The following is a 15,062-nucleotide window of genomic DNA, read 5'->3' as shown; positions in this document are numbered from 1 at the left end:
CAACCAATTAATTAAATGCTCTAGCACAAAAATAAAAAATGTAGTCATCTGCGGAACAAACAAGACTGAAAAAACACCATCTAATCACTTTGTGCGCCCAGTCGAAATCATTGAACAGTGAAACGTCTATCAAACTCAACTGCCATTTGTCCCTCCCCCCTCTCCCCTCTGTGCATACCCCTCTTCATGCATGAATCATGCATTCTCAGAGACCTGGAGCACCTGTTCAGGAAATGAAGCCAGAGCTTTGCTATATTAGCTATATTAGGATGGAAAGTTCACTGGCAAATTGTTTTGTTACTAACATAAATCAGTAGTAAATGTAACGTTAGTCAGATAGGTATGAACTGGGGCTGTTCTGTAACAGCGGGGGTGTAGGAGGAGACTGAAAGAGGTATGCATGGATCGAGGCTGGAGCTGGGGGCCGCCGGAGCTGCCAGAGTTGGGCGAATTGTTGCTGTGCAGTACTTCGAAACCCTCGAGAGCAAGCATTGCACATGCCAGTACTCTGGAGGCTTGGCTTCCGGTGAATGTCTATAGAAAGGGGTTTGGACTTTTGAACTGAGTATTTTCAAAACGTAGCTTGCTCGAACCGTTTTTCTAAGATCTCATATCCCACCTTTAACTAAAAATCTCTGAATGGACCAAATGAATGAACATTTCTGGGGCCTTTCTGCATGCATTCTCTAAGACACAGGTGTCAAACAGGTGTCAAACATGTGGCCTGGGGGCCAAATCCGGCCCGCCAAAGGGTTCAATCCGGTCCCTGGGATGAATTTGTGAAATGCAAAAATTACACTGAAGATATTAACGATCAAGGAAGTTAAAATAATTTTAGGTCATTTTGGTCTAAAGTAGATCAGACCAGTAAAACACTATCATAATAACCTGTAAATAATGAAAACTGTACATTTGTCTGTTTGTTTTAGTGTAAAAAAAGTAAAATTACACAAAAATGTTTACATTAACAAACAAGCCTTAAACAAAAAAAAAAAAGTGAATATCTGAAATGTCTTAAGAGAGGTATGTGGAATTTTAATAATATTATCCCTGTTATTTAATGTTTTGTGTATTTGTAGATCCACTTTGATCTCTAAGTTGTGATTCACATGTATAAATGATAAACTAAGGCGTAATATTATTAACATTGCACTTAATTTACTAAAGACTTTTCAGGTTGTTCATATTTGTTCGTGTTATGTTGAAGTACAATTCGTAGATGTAAATATTTTCATTATGGAATGGGCTTTTTTCGCTCAAAAGTTTTTTTCCTATTATTTATATTATTTTACTGGTCCGCCCACTTTATATCATATTGGACTGTATGTGGCCCCTGATCTAAAATGGGTTTGTCACCTCTGCTCTAAGACATACTTTTATCCATAGGACCCCAGTGTGATTTTTGTGGCAGTTGCCAAATGAAATTTTTCTCACTATTTTACCTTTCCTAAGTGATTTATCACCATTTATTATGATATTATCGTCTGAATTTTACAGTTCTTCCAGTCAAAATTGTGTATTTTGTTATGCTTAATTGACGGATCATGTAGATGTTCATAAAAGCTCAGAGTAAAGTCAAAGAGTATTAGATCAAAACAGAAAAAAAAACTGAAAAAATAGTGACATTTTCATTAAAATCCATCATTAACTGAACACAAACCCAGTATGTCCATCCACTGTCACTGATCCAACTCCATGGGTTTACTGGTGAATCATGTTGTAGAAGATGACAGTGGTTTCCATGGTAACTACAGAGCCTCTGAACATCCAAATGGGTCATATTTGATGACCATGAAAAGATGACCAACTGCATTTGCGCCAATTATTTACATGTATTGATAGGATTAGTGGATCAACAGGTATTAAACAGTTTAGATCAGTAGATGGTTTTGGTCTTTTTGGGTTTTAAGTTCAGTGTGTAAGATTTAGTGAAATTTAGTGGTGAAGCTGCATATTGCACCAAGCTGAGTATCCCCCCTCCCCTGTAGGGGTGACGGCAAAAACTCTAAAAGCCAACATTAAAGTCAGTGATTATTCTGGACTTTGTACCTTTAGTGAAGGGATATTAACTTTGCAACATAGTAAGTAACACCTTGGCACTTTTTTTTTCCAAAAAAAAAAAAAAAAAAAATATTTGTGTTTTATCATTTTTATGTGCACAAGACTTTGTAGTGTTCTTGTATTGGTCTTGGTTTTACATGAAAAGGTGTTGTATAAATAAGTAAAAAAAAAAAAAAAAAAAAAAAAAGCTGAAGGTGAAGTTTATGTTGAATACCATCTGCTCTGAAACAAAAAGAAGAGGAAGGCAGCTGTAGAAACATGATAGCGCAACATGTTTGATGCCATAGAAGTGATGTACTCCCTCTGTAGCTATGAAGACCTCATTCTGAGGTAACAGATATACAGCATATTTCCATGCAGAAATATAACTGTGAATATTATGTCCCATTACTGCAGTTAAATCTTCCTAATTTCCCTTAAACCGTACACACTTGACCTTTAAAGAACCCAGAGCTGCTGAGGGTTAATGTTACTTTTACTATTCAAGGTCCAGCAGCGCCACATGATTTTACTCATTTATTCATGAAGTTGGAGTTCCTAAACACAGATTAGTTTTTAATTGCACCGCAGAGCTCTGGTTCATTTTAAGACTGGATTCCTACATTTGTTAAACTGTGAAGAGACATAATCTTAAATTAATTTTTGTTGGTGCAGCCCAGTCCTGGTGTTCAACTAACTGAAATTATGTAGACGATTTAAGTAATCAGCAAAGCCCCCCAAAATACATGCAAAAAGCTTCCAAGTCAGTGTAGAGGTTGTGTGACTGGTGACGGAGCATGAAGCTGCAGGGCACATGTAGGCAGTCAGCTGTTGGCATTGTGAAGGCTAATGAGGCCCAAAGAAGTGATTGCCTCTGGGATCTGCACGTCAATAACACTTATCTTGTAATCACTTGGCAGAACTGGAGGAACAGCTACTTATTCTGCATAGTGTTGTACATAAAATCACAGGCTGCATGATGTTTGAGATAACTATATCTACATCTTCATATCTATGTATCTATTTTAACTGTTCTGAGAGTATATGATAATCCTTTTTTATTGGTTTGAAATCCTGTGGCTTATATCCATACTTTTTATCTATATTTTACCCTTACTGATTTAGTATATTTATTCTGTTAGGTATTTATGTTATTTGATCAATGGATGTGTACTTGTGTGGTGCTCCCACTGTTGCACAACAATTGCCCCATTGGGGACAAATACACATACTGATTGATTGATTGATTCAGAATATGCACATACACCTTATTAGAGTAGGAGTTATTTAATTACACTACATGATATGAATTCATTGTCACAAACTTTGAAAATAATGCACATCATTAGCACTGAAAACATATCCTCTGGAGGTACAATGTAGCCTCAACAGGTGGTTTATTAGAGCAGGAAACAAGCCTTTACACCCCTGACATTTAAATTTACTGCACAATGTATTTCTTAAGTATTGATATTCAGCTGGGAAATGTACAGTGAGTACAGCTGAGTCTGCTCTCCCCAGACTCACTGAGGTGGCAGAGGTTGTCCGAAAAGCGAGAGCAGCCTTGACCCCTGGCCCCAACGGGATACCGTACAAGCTGTACAAGTACTGTCCAGGGGTCTTGAAACATCTGTGGAACCTCCTGAGAGTGGCCCGGAAGAACCAGGTCATCCCATCAGAGTGGTGGAGAGCTGTGACAGTCTTTATCCCGAAGGAGGCAAACTCTACCACCATCAGCCAGTTCAGGAGCATTGCACTCCTGAATGTGGAAGGGAAGATTTTCTTCTCCATCTGGCAAAGAGGGCTGACCACCTACCTCATTAAGCAACGGGTACACTGACACCAGCTGCCAGAAGGCAGGCATTCCAGCCTTCCCGGGTGCGTGGAACACTCAGCAGTCATATGGGAGCAGTTTCAGAGAGCAAAAGAGAGAAAAGTGACCTGCATGTGGTATGGCTGGACCTCGCCAATGCATACGGGTCAGTCCCCCACCAACTTAATGAGCATGCCCTGGACTTCTACATCCCTGTCTGCATTTGTACCCTGGTAGCTAAGTATTTTGGGGACTTCTAACTCTGTTGCACCCGTCAGAACTACACCACAGGTTGGCAACAGCTGGAGGCAGGCATTGCCTTGGGATGCTCGATCTCTCCCATCCTGTTCATAGATCATCTTCGAGATCATCCTCATAGGGGCAAGGGATATGGTCGAAGGAGTAAAGCGACCTTCAGGCAGAACTGGAGGCTTCCGCCAGTGAGAGACTATATGGATGACATCACCACCATTCTCCAGACAGCAGCATGTACAACAAGACTGCTGAAGAGAATTGACGAGCTGGTGGGGTGGACAAGGATGAAGGTCATACCACCAAATCGTGCAGTTTGTTCCTCAGAAAGGGGTCTTATTTGGCAGGAACACACTGCAACTGCAATCCATCAGCCTGGGGTACAAGCAGGAGAAGTCTCGATGGTGCTGGAGCTGAGGGAATCCACTGACCACCTGGTGAGAGCAGCTGGTGCGCAGATACAGACAGGGAGGAAGTGGAAAGCCCAGCAAGAAGTTGACGTGGCGTCAGCAGGCTGAAACACCACAAGGTAGTTGGCAGAGTCCAGGAGGGTTGAGCTGTGCTTGGCAGGAGCGAAACCCCCCTGTTCTGGTCGACGGCCTCCACGGAACAACGGAGAGCCATGGTGGTGGCAGAAGTGACAAGGGCAGAACAGGAGAGACTTTGCATCAAGGCAGTGTCTCAGAGTCGGCAAGGAGCCTGGATGTCATGGGAGTGCATCACAGACAGGTCCTTGTTGTGGTCTGACATGTGGAAGACTCCCCAAGCCAGGCTCAGCTTCCTGATCAGATCCACGTATGACACCCTTCCTTGTTCCCGAAACCTCCATCAGTGGTTCAGCACTGAAGAGACCTGCCCCCTTTGCAAGACCATCAACGCAAGCCTCCAGCATATCATGTCAGGCTGTAGGACAGTGCTGTCCCAAGGCCGCTACAGGTGGCGACATGACCTAGTGCTGAGGAAGCAGGCAGGGTTGGCAGAGTCCTGCAGAAAGGAAGCCAACAACAGACCTTCCGCTCCAACGAGACCACCCATCCTGTTTGCAAGGGCAGGAGAGAAATTCAACCTCCCTCATCAGAGAGGGCACCAGGACTCCTCTCACCCAGCAGTGAGTGGACCACGAGGGTCAATCTGGGGAGACAACTCCAGTTCCCAAGGGAAATCGTGGAAACATCACTACAGCCAGCTCTCCCTGCTCCGTGACATTGGATGCACAGGAGCAGAGCCGATAAAAGCCATTAAAGATCTGGCAGCGGAGGCAGAGAAAGGCAAGCTTCTGGTTGTGGCTCAGGAGGAAGGTTAGGAGCTGGGGGTCAAAGGACGCCTGGGGCATCAGCAGGGGGTGGCAGGGAACTATCCCTGCCATCGCTCACCAGGAGATGTACTGGGGTTAAAGGAGCGAAAACATTGAGGAATGGTGGTACTTGAGCAATAGCAAGTAACTAACAGTATGTTTGCTGAAGCAACTAGATAGATGTTAGTTGGTAACTTGGTCAATCTCTCATCTGTTCAGACTAACATATTGCTCCTTGAACCATAAACACCCTGTAAACAAACAAACAGAACTCATAGTTACTGTAACTTACTGTAACTTGTTGTTGAATGTATGTTCTGCTCTGTACAGCACATGTCAGCTGCAGCCGTTAAAGGCAGTGATGTAGAGGATGTGGGTACCTGTTAGCATCTGAGTTCTGTATATGGTTCCCTATTATGAAATAATGAATGAATTAATTTGTTATCATGAGATAGCGAACTTTGTTATCTGGAGATACCAAATTAATTAATTTGTTATCACGAGATAACGACCATAAATAATATATTAAACCACAGCCATTTTTGGCTTAAACAGCTAGAAATAAAGGTAGAAGATTATGCCTTGCTGTAATGAAGACATGGTGGTGCAGTAAGTACAGTCGCTTCATAACAAGAAGGTCCTGGGTTTGATTCCAACACCGGATGATGGTGAAAGGACAGATCTGAATCAACCAAACTGTCATCTACACATTTAAATTTTTAATTCAATACCTACCCTAAGAGTTCAACTAACTGACAAATCTGACAGAGGCACACACAGCAAAGGATATTTCATTCAAACAACACTCGTGTTTTTAAAGTTGAAACAACACATCATGTGTGCATTTTTATGATATTTTACTACCTTTTTTTATCCTATTTCTTGTCTTTTTGCTGGGATCTGAGTGCAGATTTCGTTCTTCATATTGAATGAATGACAATAAACGTACCTTGCACCTTGAACCTTGAACCTTGAACCTTGACCTACTTTTTACAATGAGTAAATGTAAATGAGTAACTACATTTTTAGAAACTTTTTCCTTGTGTTTTTTTTTTTCTTGACTTGAATATATTTGCATGGGTCTGCTGTTCACTCTGAAACCATGTACCTTGCTTTTCTTCATCCTGTATCTGTTTGTGTCTTTCTGCAGGAGCTGGGCAGTGTTTACAGTACTCTGGCTGCCATCCTCAACTCCGGGGATATTGAGTTTTCTCCAGTTGCCTCAGAGCATCAACGGACAAAAGCAACATCTCCAACATTTCTGTCCTGGATAATGGTGAGAGAAAAGCCAGCTACAGCTCTGACACAGCGATGACGTAAAACCGAGCATGACTCTGAATTTCATCTGCCGCACCCCCACCCTCCCCCGCCTCCATCCTCTGCTGCTCTCCATTAACTCTGTTGAGAGCTTGAGATGGAGTGGGGCTAAATATAGGAAAACAATATTTTGATGTGAATTATCTGGACTGGCTGTTATTGGGATTTGCTTTCAACAGATTTCACACAATAGGTTTTGCTCCCATGCTTTAGGAAATTAAATGTGTTTCACTGGTTACTTCTTCTTTTGGATGAAGTTAATTATATGGAGATAGAGCAGGGATGTCAAAGTCATTTTAGTTCAGAGGCCACGTTCAGCCTAATATGATCTGAAGGGGGTCAGACCAGTAAAATAATAGCATTACAATATAGGAATAATATCAACTCCAAACTTCCTCTATGTTTTAGAATGAAAAACGTAAAATTATGTTTACATTTTACAAACTCTCCTTTAAAAAAATGTGAATAACATGAACAACAATGAACAAACTGAAATTTCTTTCAAAAATAAGTGCAATTTTAATAATATTATTGCTCAGTTTATCATTTACAAATGTACATTACAACTTACAGATCACGGTGGATCTACAAATACACAAAACATTTAGTAACAAGCAGAATATTATTAAAATTGCACTTCTCTCAAGACATTTCAAGTTATTCATATTTGTTCAGGTTATTCACATTTTCTGTGAAAACATAGTTTGTAAATGTAAAGATTTTCTGTCGTTTTACTTATTTACACCAAAAGAAAGAGAAAAATTTTGTGGTTGTCAGTATTTATAGGATATTATGATATTACTAGTACATTGACCCGTGGGGAACCATGGTCATATTAATACCGATATCTAGGGACTGAAGCTAGGAATTGTGTCGTTCCTGTTTTTAACTTCATTTCCCATCATGCAGTGTGGTACTGCGCTTCCGGTCAACTGAGCAACGTGATTATAAGACAGTTGTTTTCCAAAATGACTAATATCGTCTAAAATATTAGCCCTATCACCTTGAGATATTTAATGTGGAGATGGAACTGTTCCTCAACTGTATGCACCAAATTGGCCAGTTAAAAGTGTCTCATTTTCTCAGAACTGTGCAGATGCTCTGAGACCTTCCAGTATTATGATATAGAATTTTACTTGGGATGGAAGTGGGCTGAATGTGACTTCTGAACTAAAATGATTGTTAATATTTTTAGTCTAATTTTTGCATTTCACAAATTCATACCACCAGCCAGACTGGACCCTTTGGCACATGGGCCGTATGTTTAACACCCATGGACTAGAGCAGGGGTCTCAAACATGCGGCCCGGGGGCCAAATGCAGCCCGCCAAAGGTTCCAATCCGACCCGTGTGATGAATTAGCAAAATGCAAAAACTCCACAGTCAAAGCAGTAGAGTTTATTTTCGCTCAGGTTCCACATATAGACCAATATGATCTACAGTAAATAAAAGCATAATAACCCACAGAATATAATGACTCCATATTTTCTTCTCGGTTTGATGTAAAAAATAATCTTACATTATGCCTATAAATAATGACAACTTCAATTTTTTTCTCTTTGTTTTAGTGCAAAAAATAACATTAAATTATGAAATTATTTACATTTACAAACTATCCTTTAAGAATAAAACATGAATAACCTGAACAAATATGAACAACCTGAAATGTCTAAAGAAAATTAAGCACAATTTTAACAATTTTCTGCCTGTTACTGAGTGTTTAATGTCTTTGTAGATCGGATCCTTAATGCACATGTATAAATGATAAGTTGAGGCAGAATATTGTTAAAATTGCACTTATTTTCTTAAGAAATTTCAGTTTTTTTCAGGTTATTCACATCTTTTTTTTGGATAGTTCATAAAAGTAAGTATTTTCATAATTTAATTGGGTTTTTTTGCACTAAAACAAAGACAACAATTTGAAGTTGTCATTATTTATAGATTATTATGCTATTATTTTACTGGGCCTGGAGATCAAATCAGGCTGGATGTGGCCCCTGAAAGAAAATGAGTTTGAGACCTCTGGACTAGAGCATCAGACTATGTTATTCTTTGTTGATTGTTTTATTTTTTATTCTGAATCAGCATGTTTGCATATACGTATGCTTCCTGGATGTGTAACCATGAGTTCATCCCTGTTTCTTTATGTCATCTCATGTCTCTTCAGTGGCGTCTCTGCTGTGCATCCGCTCAGATGAGCTCCAAGAAGCCCTGACCTCCCACTGCGTTGTGGCCCGGGGGGAGACGATCGTCAGGCCCAACACGGTGGAAAAGGCGGCGGAGGTGAGGGACGCCATGGGCAAGGCTCTCTACGGCCGCCTCTTCAGCTGGATTGTCAACCGCATTAACACGCTGCTGCGTCCTGACAGCCACCTAGGGTGAGATGAGGAACAGGAAATGTGCTGTGTTAACTGTCCTGATGAACCATGAGGTCAACTCACACAAAGTTTTAGTTTTATATGAAAACAATTTGCCTTTTTTCAGACATTAATTGCATGAAAAAGCAAAGAGGGCAGATCTGAACACTGTCATATTTACCTGTATCATTAGCAATAATTATTTAAGAAATCCTGGGTTTTAAGATCAGAACAATGTTTACATCTTACATTTTGGACATTTTCCTGATGAACGAAGTAAAATTAATGCTTACAGAAGCCCTAGTTGACATCAGGCAAGACCGACATTCATTACATTAACCCTCAAAGACCCAAACAGCCACTAGCAGCCAACACCATCTACTGATCTGAAATGTTTAATGACTTCTGAACCACTAAACTTACCAATATGTTTGAATAATTTAGGTAAAATACAGTTTGTCATCTTTTCATGGTCATCAGATATGACCCATTTGGACGGTCAGAGGCTCCGTAGTAAACATGGAAACACTGTCATCTTCTACAACATCGATTCACCAGTTAAACCCATGGAGTTGAATCAGTGACAGTGGTTGTGGATGCTCGTTTTTACATTCAGTTATTGATATATTTGCTGAAAAAAAATCAAATTTTCTTCATTTTTTTCTGTTTTTGATATAATAGCCTTCAACTTTAATTGGAGTTTTTTATAAACATTTACATGATCAGTGAATTAAATCTAGGAAAATGCATGATTTTCACTGAAAAAATGCAAAATACAGAGGATAATTTTATAATAAATGGTGATAAATCAATAGGGAAAAGTTCATTTAGGTATTCCGCAAAAGTAGCACTGGGTCTTTATGGGTTAAGGAAAAAACTGTTCTAATGTTGGTCTGTTTAAATCCTCCTCACAGCTCCAAAAAGAAATGAGAGAATAACTACAAATAAAAGGTGTGGTTATTTAGCCACTGAACCAGATGTTCATGTAATTGTGGGATATTTTAGGTTATTTTTTATGTATTTCTACTGTCATGCATATTATATTTAAAGGTCTAAAAGTGATGTTGTGATTTAATTAGTCTTATTTGCCTTGAATTTAATTTAATTAGAATTTAAGAACATATGTATTTGTTTATGGCAAATGACAAAAAAAGAAGATAAAGAAATGCACAGTTTTCTCAAAATTCCAAAAATCTTAGAACTCTAACGTGTTCATTTTGATAAACATCTGTAGAAACTGAAGTCTTTTTAGTCTGTAGGTGAGGGACCCCCCAAGTAGAGCTCCCATGGTAATTACAGATTCTTCAAATAATTAGAAGGAACATCACACTGCATTGAAAACTCCAATGGAATCTGTGACGATCTGTATACAAATCATGACCATATTTTTAAGAATAAAGTTACTATAGTCAGGAACTAGCATTGTGTGACTTGTTATTGCTTTTTTATCTAAATGATTTGGACGATCTGATGTTAAATGATAAATGTCAACAGAACTGACTGTTTATTCTTTTTATCTCCAGAGAGAACGACAAGAGCTTAAACATCGGTATCCTGGACATCTTCGGCTTCGAGAACTTCAAGAAGAACTCCTTTGAGCAGCTGTGCATCAACATCGCCAACGAGCAGATCCAGTTTTACTTCAACCAGCACATATTTGCTTGGGAGCAGGTAAGACTTATCGCAGAAATCCAAAGAATGCTTAGGAAACGCTTGAATACGTCCTGGGAGGCACTTTGTATGCATTTTTCACCTTGGTACTACCTCATTTCCATCTAAATGGTGATAACATGTCATCATTTGTCACTCCGCACTTTAAAAGAGATGGCAAGGGTAAAATATGCTGCTGTCTTTATTTACGGGAAAAAGAGGCCTGTGATTCTCCATTTATGTGCTCTCGTGGGTGTGTTTTGCCTTGGGGCCTTACAGAATGGTTTGCTAATGTTAAATGATTTGGTCTCACCCATGGAGAGGAGCTATAAATCATCCCAAATGAGGGTCAATTAGGAGTTGGAGACAGTTAGCATTGGACTTAAACTCACTCTTGGGTATTGTTGGCACCCAGCCCAGAAATACATTTGTCCTATACCGGACTCTATATATATATATATATATATATATATATATATATATATATATATATATATATATATATATATATATATATATATATATATATATATACAGACCATAAAGGATCTGTGCTGAGCTATGGCATCAATAAGATAAGAATCACAGGAGTTGAAATAATCCGGCTGATTGTGGCGGATAAAATGTGCAGTGTGTTGACCCTTCGTTTTTTCATGCCTGCACGAGAACACGTTACATGAAATTAAATGTGTTTCACTGGTTACTTTTTCAGATCAGGTTAATTATATGGAAATATAAAGGAGAGACAAGAGCAGGGGTGTTAAAGTCATTTTAGTTCAGGGGCCACATTCAGCCCATTATGATCTGAAATGAGCCCGACCAGTAAAATAATAACATAATATATAAATAATGTCACCTCCAAACTTTCCTCTATGTTTTAGAGTAAAAAAGTAAAATTACGTTTACATTTTACGAACTCGCCTTTAACCCATAAAGACCCAAACATCCATCACCGACCAAAAACATCTGCTGATATAAACTGTTTAATACCTGTTGATCCATTAGTCCTATCAATACATGGAAATAATTGGTGTCAAATACAGTTTGTCATCTTTTCATGGTCATCAGATATGACCCATTTGGACGTTCAGAGGCTCCGTAGTTACCGTGGAAACACCGTCATCTTCGACAACATTAATTCACCAGTAAAACCCATGGAGTTGGATCAATGACAGTCGATGGTTTATGTTCAGTTAATGATATATTTTACTGAAAAAGTTGCTTTTTCCACAGTTTTCTCTGTTTTTGATATAATAACCCTCAACTTTAATCTGATCTTTTATTAACATTATTATGATCAGTAAATTTAATATAGGAAAATACCTGATTTAAAGTGATAACATACAAAAGACAGAGGATAATATTATAATAAATGGTGATAAATCTATTAAGAAATGTTAGATATAGAGAAGTTTTCATTTGGGAACTGACACAAAAGTAGCACTGGGTCTTTATAGGTTAAAAAATGTGAATAACATGAACAACCATGAACAAACTGAAATTTCTTCAGAGAAATAAGTGCAATATTGACAATATTATGTTTGATTTATCATTTACACACGTACATTGCAACTTACAGATCCCAGTGGATCTATAAATACACAAAACATTTAGTAACAGGCAGAATACTGTTAAAATTACACTTACTTATCTTCAGACATTTCAGGTTGTTCGTATTTGTTCAGGTTATTCACATTTTTTATAAAAAATACACTTTGTAAATGTAAACATTTTCCGTAATTTTACTTCTTTTTTTTAATTCTTTACACCTAAACAGATAAAGTAGATAATATGTGCAGCATGTTGTCCCCTGTGTTTTTTATGCATGCACGAGAACACGTTACATAAAAGCAGATCAATTCGTCACTAATACATTTTCACACATGTATGTAACAGTCTGTCTCCCCCCTACAGATTTCCTGGTGTGTAGTTCATTCATTTCACAGTGAGGATTTCATGCTAGATTGAACACACTGATTTGATGTTGTTTGCTCCCGTTTTGTCCTTTTGGAGGTGTGACTCTGGTTATGTTGCTGAGTCACACTGGTAGCTCTGAGAGTTGGTTAATAAGATGTGATTGGGTTAGCGCACAAATCTGGCATATTCTCGCTTTAATTTTGTCCTGAGGTGATTCATGATGTCAATTGTCTTTGTCTGCTTTAGGATTCCAAAACACTGGTGGTGACACAGAAAAGAGCATGAGTGTTAAATGTCAGGTTTGGGAGATCAACATAAACTCGATACACACGACTTAGATCATTCCCAAAGATCGAGTTGGGTTTCAGGAGATTTTAATACATTTGCATGTAAGGAATTTCAAGAAAGTCTCAACAAGAAGCATCTGATATAAATGAATGTTGATATTGTTTTGGGGCTTTTTTTTCATTGTTTTTATTGCAATTTTTGTTTTTCATTCAACAGAACAAATAGTTATTTCAAAGAATAGACACATAACAAAACATGCACGACAGCTCGTACATGAGGAATGAAAGCATAACATAATACAGGAGATAGTAGAATACTACTAGTGAATACTATTCAAGTGCACAGCAGTCCTTTTAATAGGGTGGAGCAGAGGTCCAGTCCAATATAGTCCAAAAATGGACGCCACCCTCTGTATTGATCTTCACTTGTCATGTATAATATTGGTAAAATATTCTAAGGGGATCAGTTCTATTTTGTGCCAACCACAGACAAAAGGAGTCTTGTCACTAGTCGCTTTTCCATTGACCCTCAAATCGCGCAAATATAACTTGCGCATAAATATTTACCTAATGGAAAAACTAGTCTCATTTTCTGATTAAAAGTTTTTGCGCTGGCAGGAGGTGGTTTTTCGGGCGTAGTGCAAATGGTATATCATGCAAAACTGCAACGGAAAGACTTTTTTTTGCAACTAGAGTCAGGTGAATAAAAAAAAACGAATGTTGACATATGTTACAACAAGCGAAGAAGAAGAAGAAGAAACATGTCGCAGCATGTGTGGACACACCAGGAAACCCAGTCATTTTTTAAATTTAGTAGATAGAGCGGTAATATATAATAACAATGACTATATCTGTAAATCAACACAATATTTACGTTCGTCGCCATATTTATGGAATGACTTCTCGTGTCATCTTGCAATAATAAATAAACAAATCATTGCATTTGTGATTTAATGGAAGAACTGACATTATGCACTTCTGTTTTTTTGACATTTAGTAAATATCGGTAAACTTTTGCGCAGATGTCCAATGGAAAAGCGACTACTGACCCACTGCAAAAGAATATTTTTCCTAGCAGCAAACGTTAGAATATTATACAGTCTTTTGCCGACTGCTGTTTTCACATATTTACTTGGAAGACCCAGGACCAGGGACATGGGGAATGGTGATATCATTAATATTGGTCTAAATAGGAATAGGTTTTTATATTGTTGCTTAAACTATTTTTCATATTGTCTTTGTTTATACTGTAAATATATTTGCTTGTAAAGCCCAGCAGGGTCAGGAGTTCGGAATTAGCCAAATGCTATAAACTCTTCGTGCAGAACATCAGATGTTCTATGTGTCCATTATGTTTCACTGCATTGTCATTAGTCGCTTTTCCATTGGACATCTGCGCAAAACTTTACCGATATTTACTAAATGTCGAAAAAACAGAAGCATGTAATGCCTGTTTTTCCATTAAATCACAAATGCAATGATTTGTTTATTTATTATTATTTATTATTTATTTGTCATCGCTTTTCCATTGGACATATGTGCAAAACTTTACCAATATTTAATACATGTCAAAAAAACAGAAGTGCGTAATGTTGGTTTTTCCATTAAATCACAAATGCAATGATTTGTTTATTTATTATTATGAGATGACATGAGAATAAACATGGCAATGAATGTAAATATGGTGTTGATTTACAGATATGTTCATTATTATTATATATTACCCCTCTATCCTGTACTAAATTTAAAAAATTATGTTGTTTCCTAGATTGTCCATGTTTCTTTTAAAACTCTTCTTCTGTTTGTTGTAACATCCGTCAACATCCGTTTTTGTTTTTTTTATTCACCTGACTCTAGTTGCAGAAAAGGTCTTTCCATTGCAGTTGTGTGTGATATACCATTTGTGCTACGCCCAGAAAACCACCTCTCGCCAGCGCAAAAACTTTTAATCAAAAAACGAGAGTTTTGGTGAAATTGTTTTGTTGACATTTTGTCATTATGTAAATTTTTAGTCAAAGTCATGCAATTTGAGGGTCAATGGAAAAGCGACGACTAGCAAATAAATGAATAAATAAATACTTATAGCATTGAATCTAGTGGTATGCATTTTTAGTGTGGAAGGGGAAAAAATGAGAG

At 38.0% G+C, this 15,062-nt stretch overlaps 2 protein-coding genes across 2 annotated transcripts in view; both read left to right on the top strand.

Moving 5' to 3' along the window:
* Positions 1–15,062, top strand: part of LOC115410978 (myosin-IIIa-like) — a 205,774-nt gene that overhangs the window by 159,279 nt on the left and 31,433 nt on the right.
* The window catches only part of LOC115410979 (myosin-IIIa-like), a 73,917-nt gene that overhangs the window by 50,110 nt on the left and 8,745 nt on the right, over positions 1–15,062 (top strand). Inside the window, 4 exon segments of the mRNA XM_030122844.1 lie at positions 6,550–6,628; positions 6,631–6,675; positions 8,883–9,093; positions 10,596–10,743. Of these exon segments, the coding sequence (XP_029978704.1) occupies positions 6,550–6,628; positions 6,631–6,675; positions 8,883–9,093; positions 10,596–10,743 (483 nt within the window).

Source organism: Sphaeramia orbicularis, chromosome 20 (genome assembly GCF_902148855.1).
Source record: "Sphaeramia orbicularis chromosome 20, fSphaOr1.1, whole genome shotgun sequence".
Lineage (NCBI taxonomy): Eukaryota > Metazoa > Chordata > Actinopteri > Kurtiformes > Apogonidae > Sphaeramia > Sphaeramia orbicularis.
Note: the sequence above shows the minus strand (reverse complement) of the source record. Positions and strands in the feature narration are given on the sequence as shown.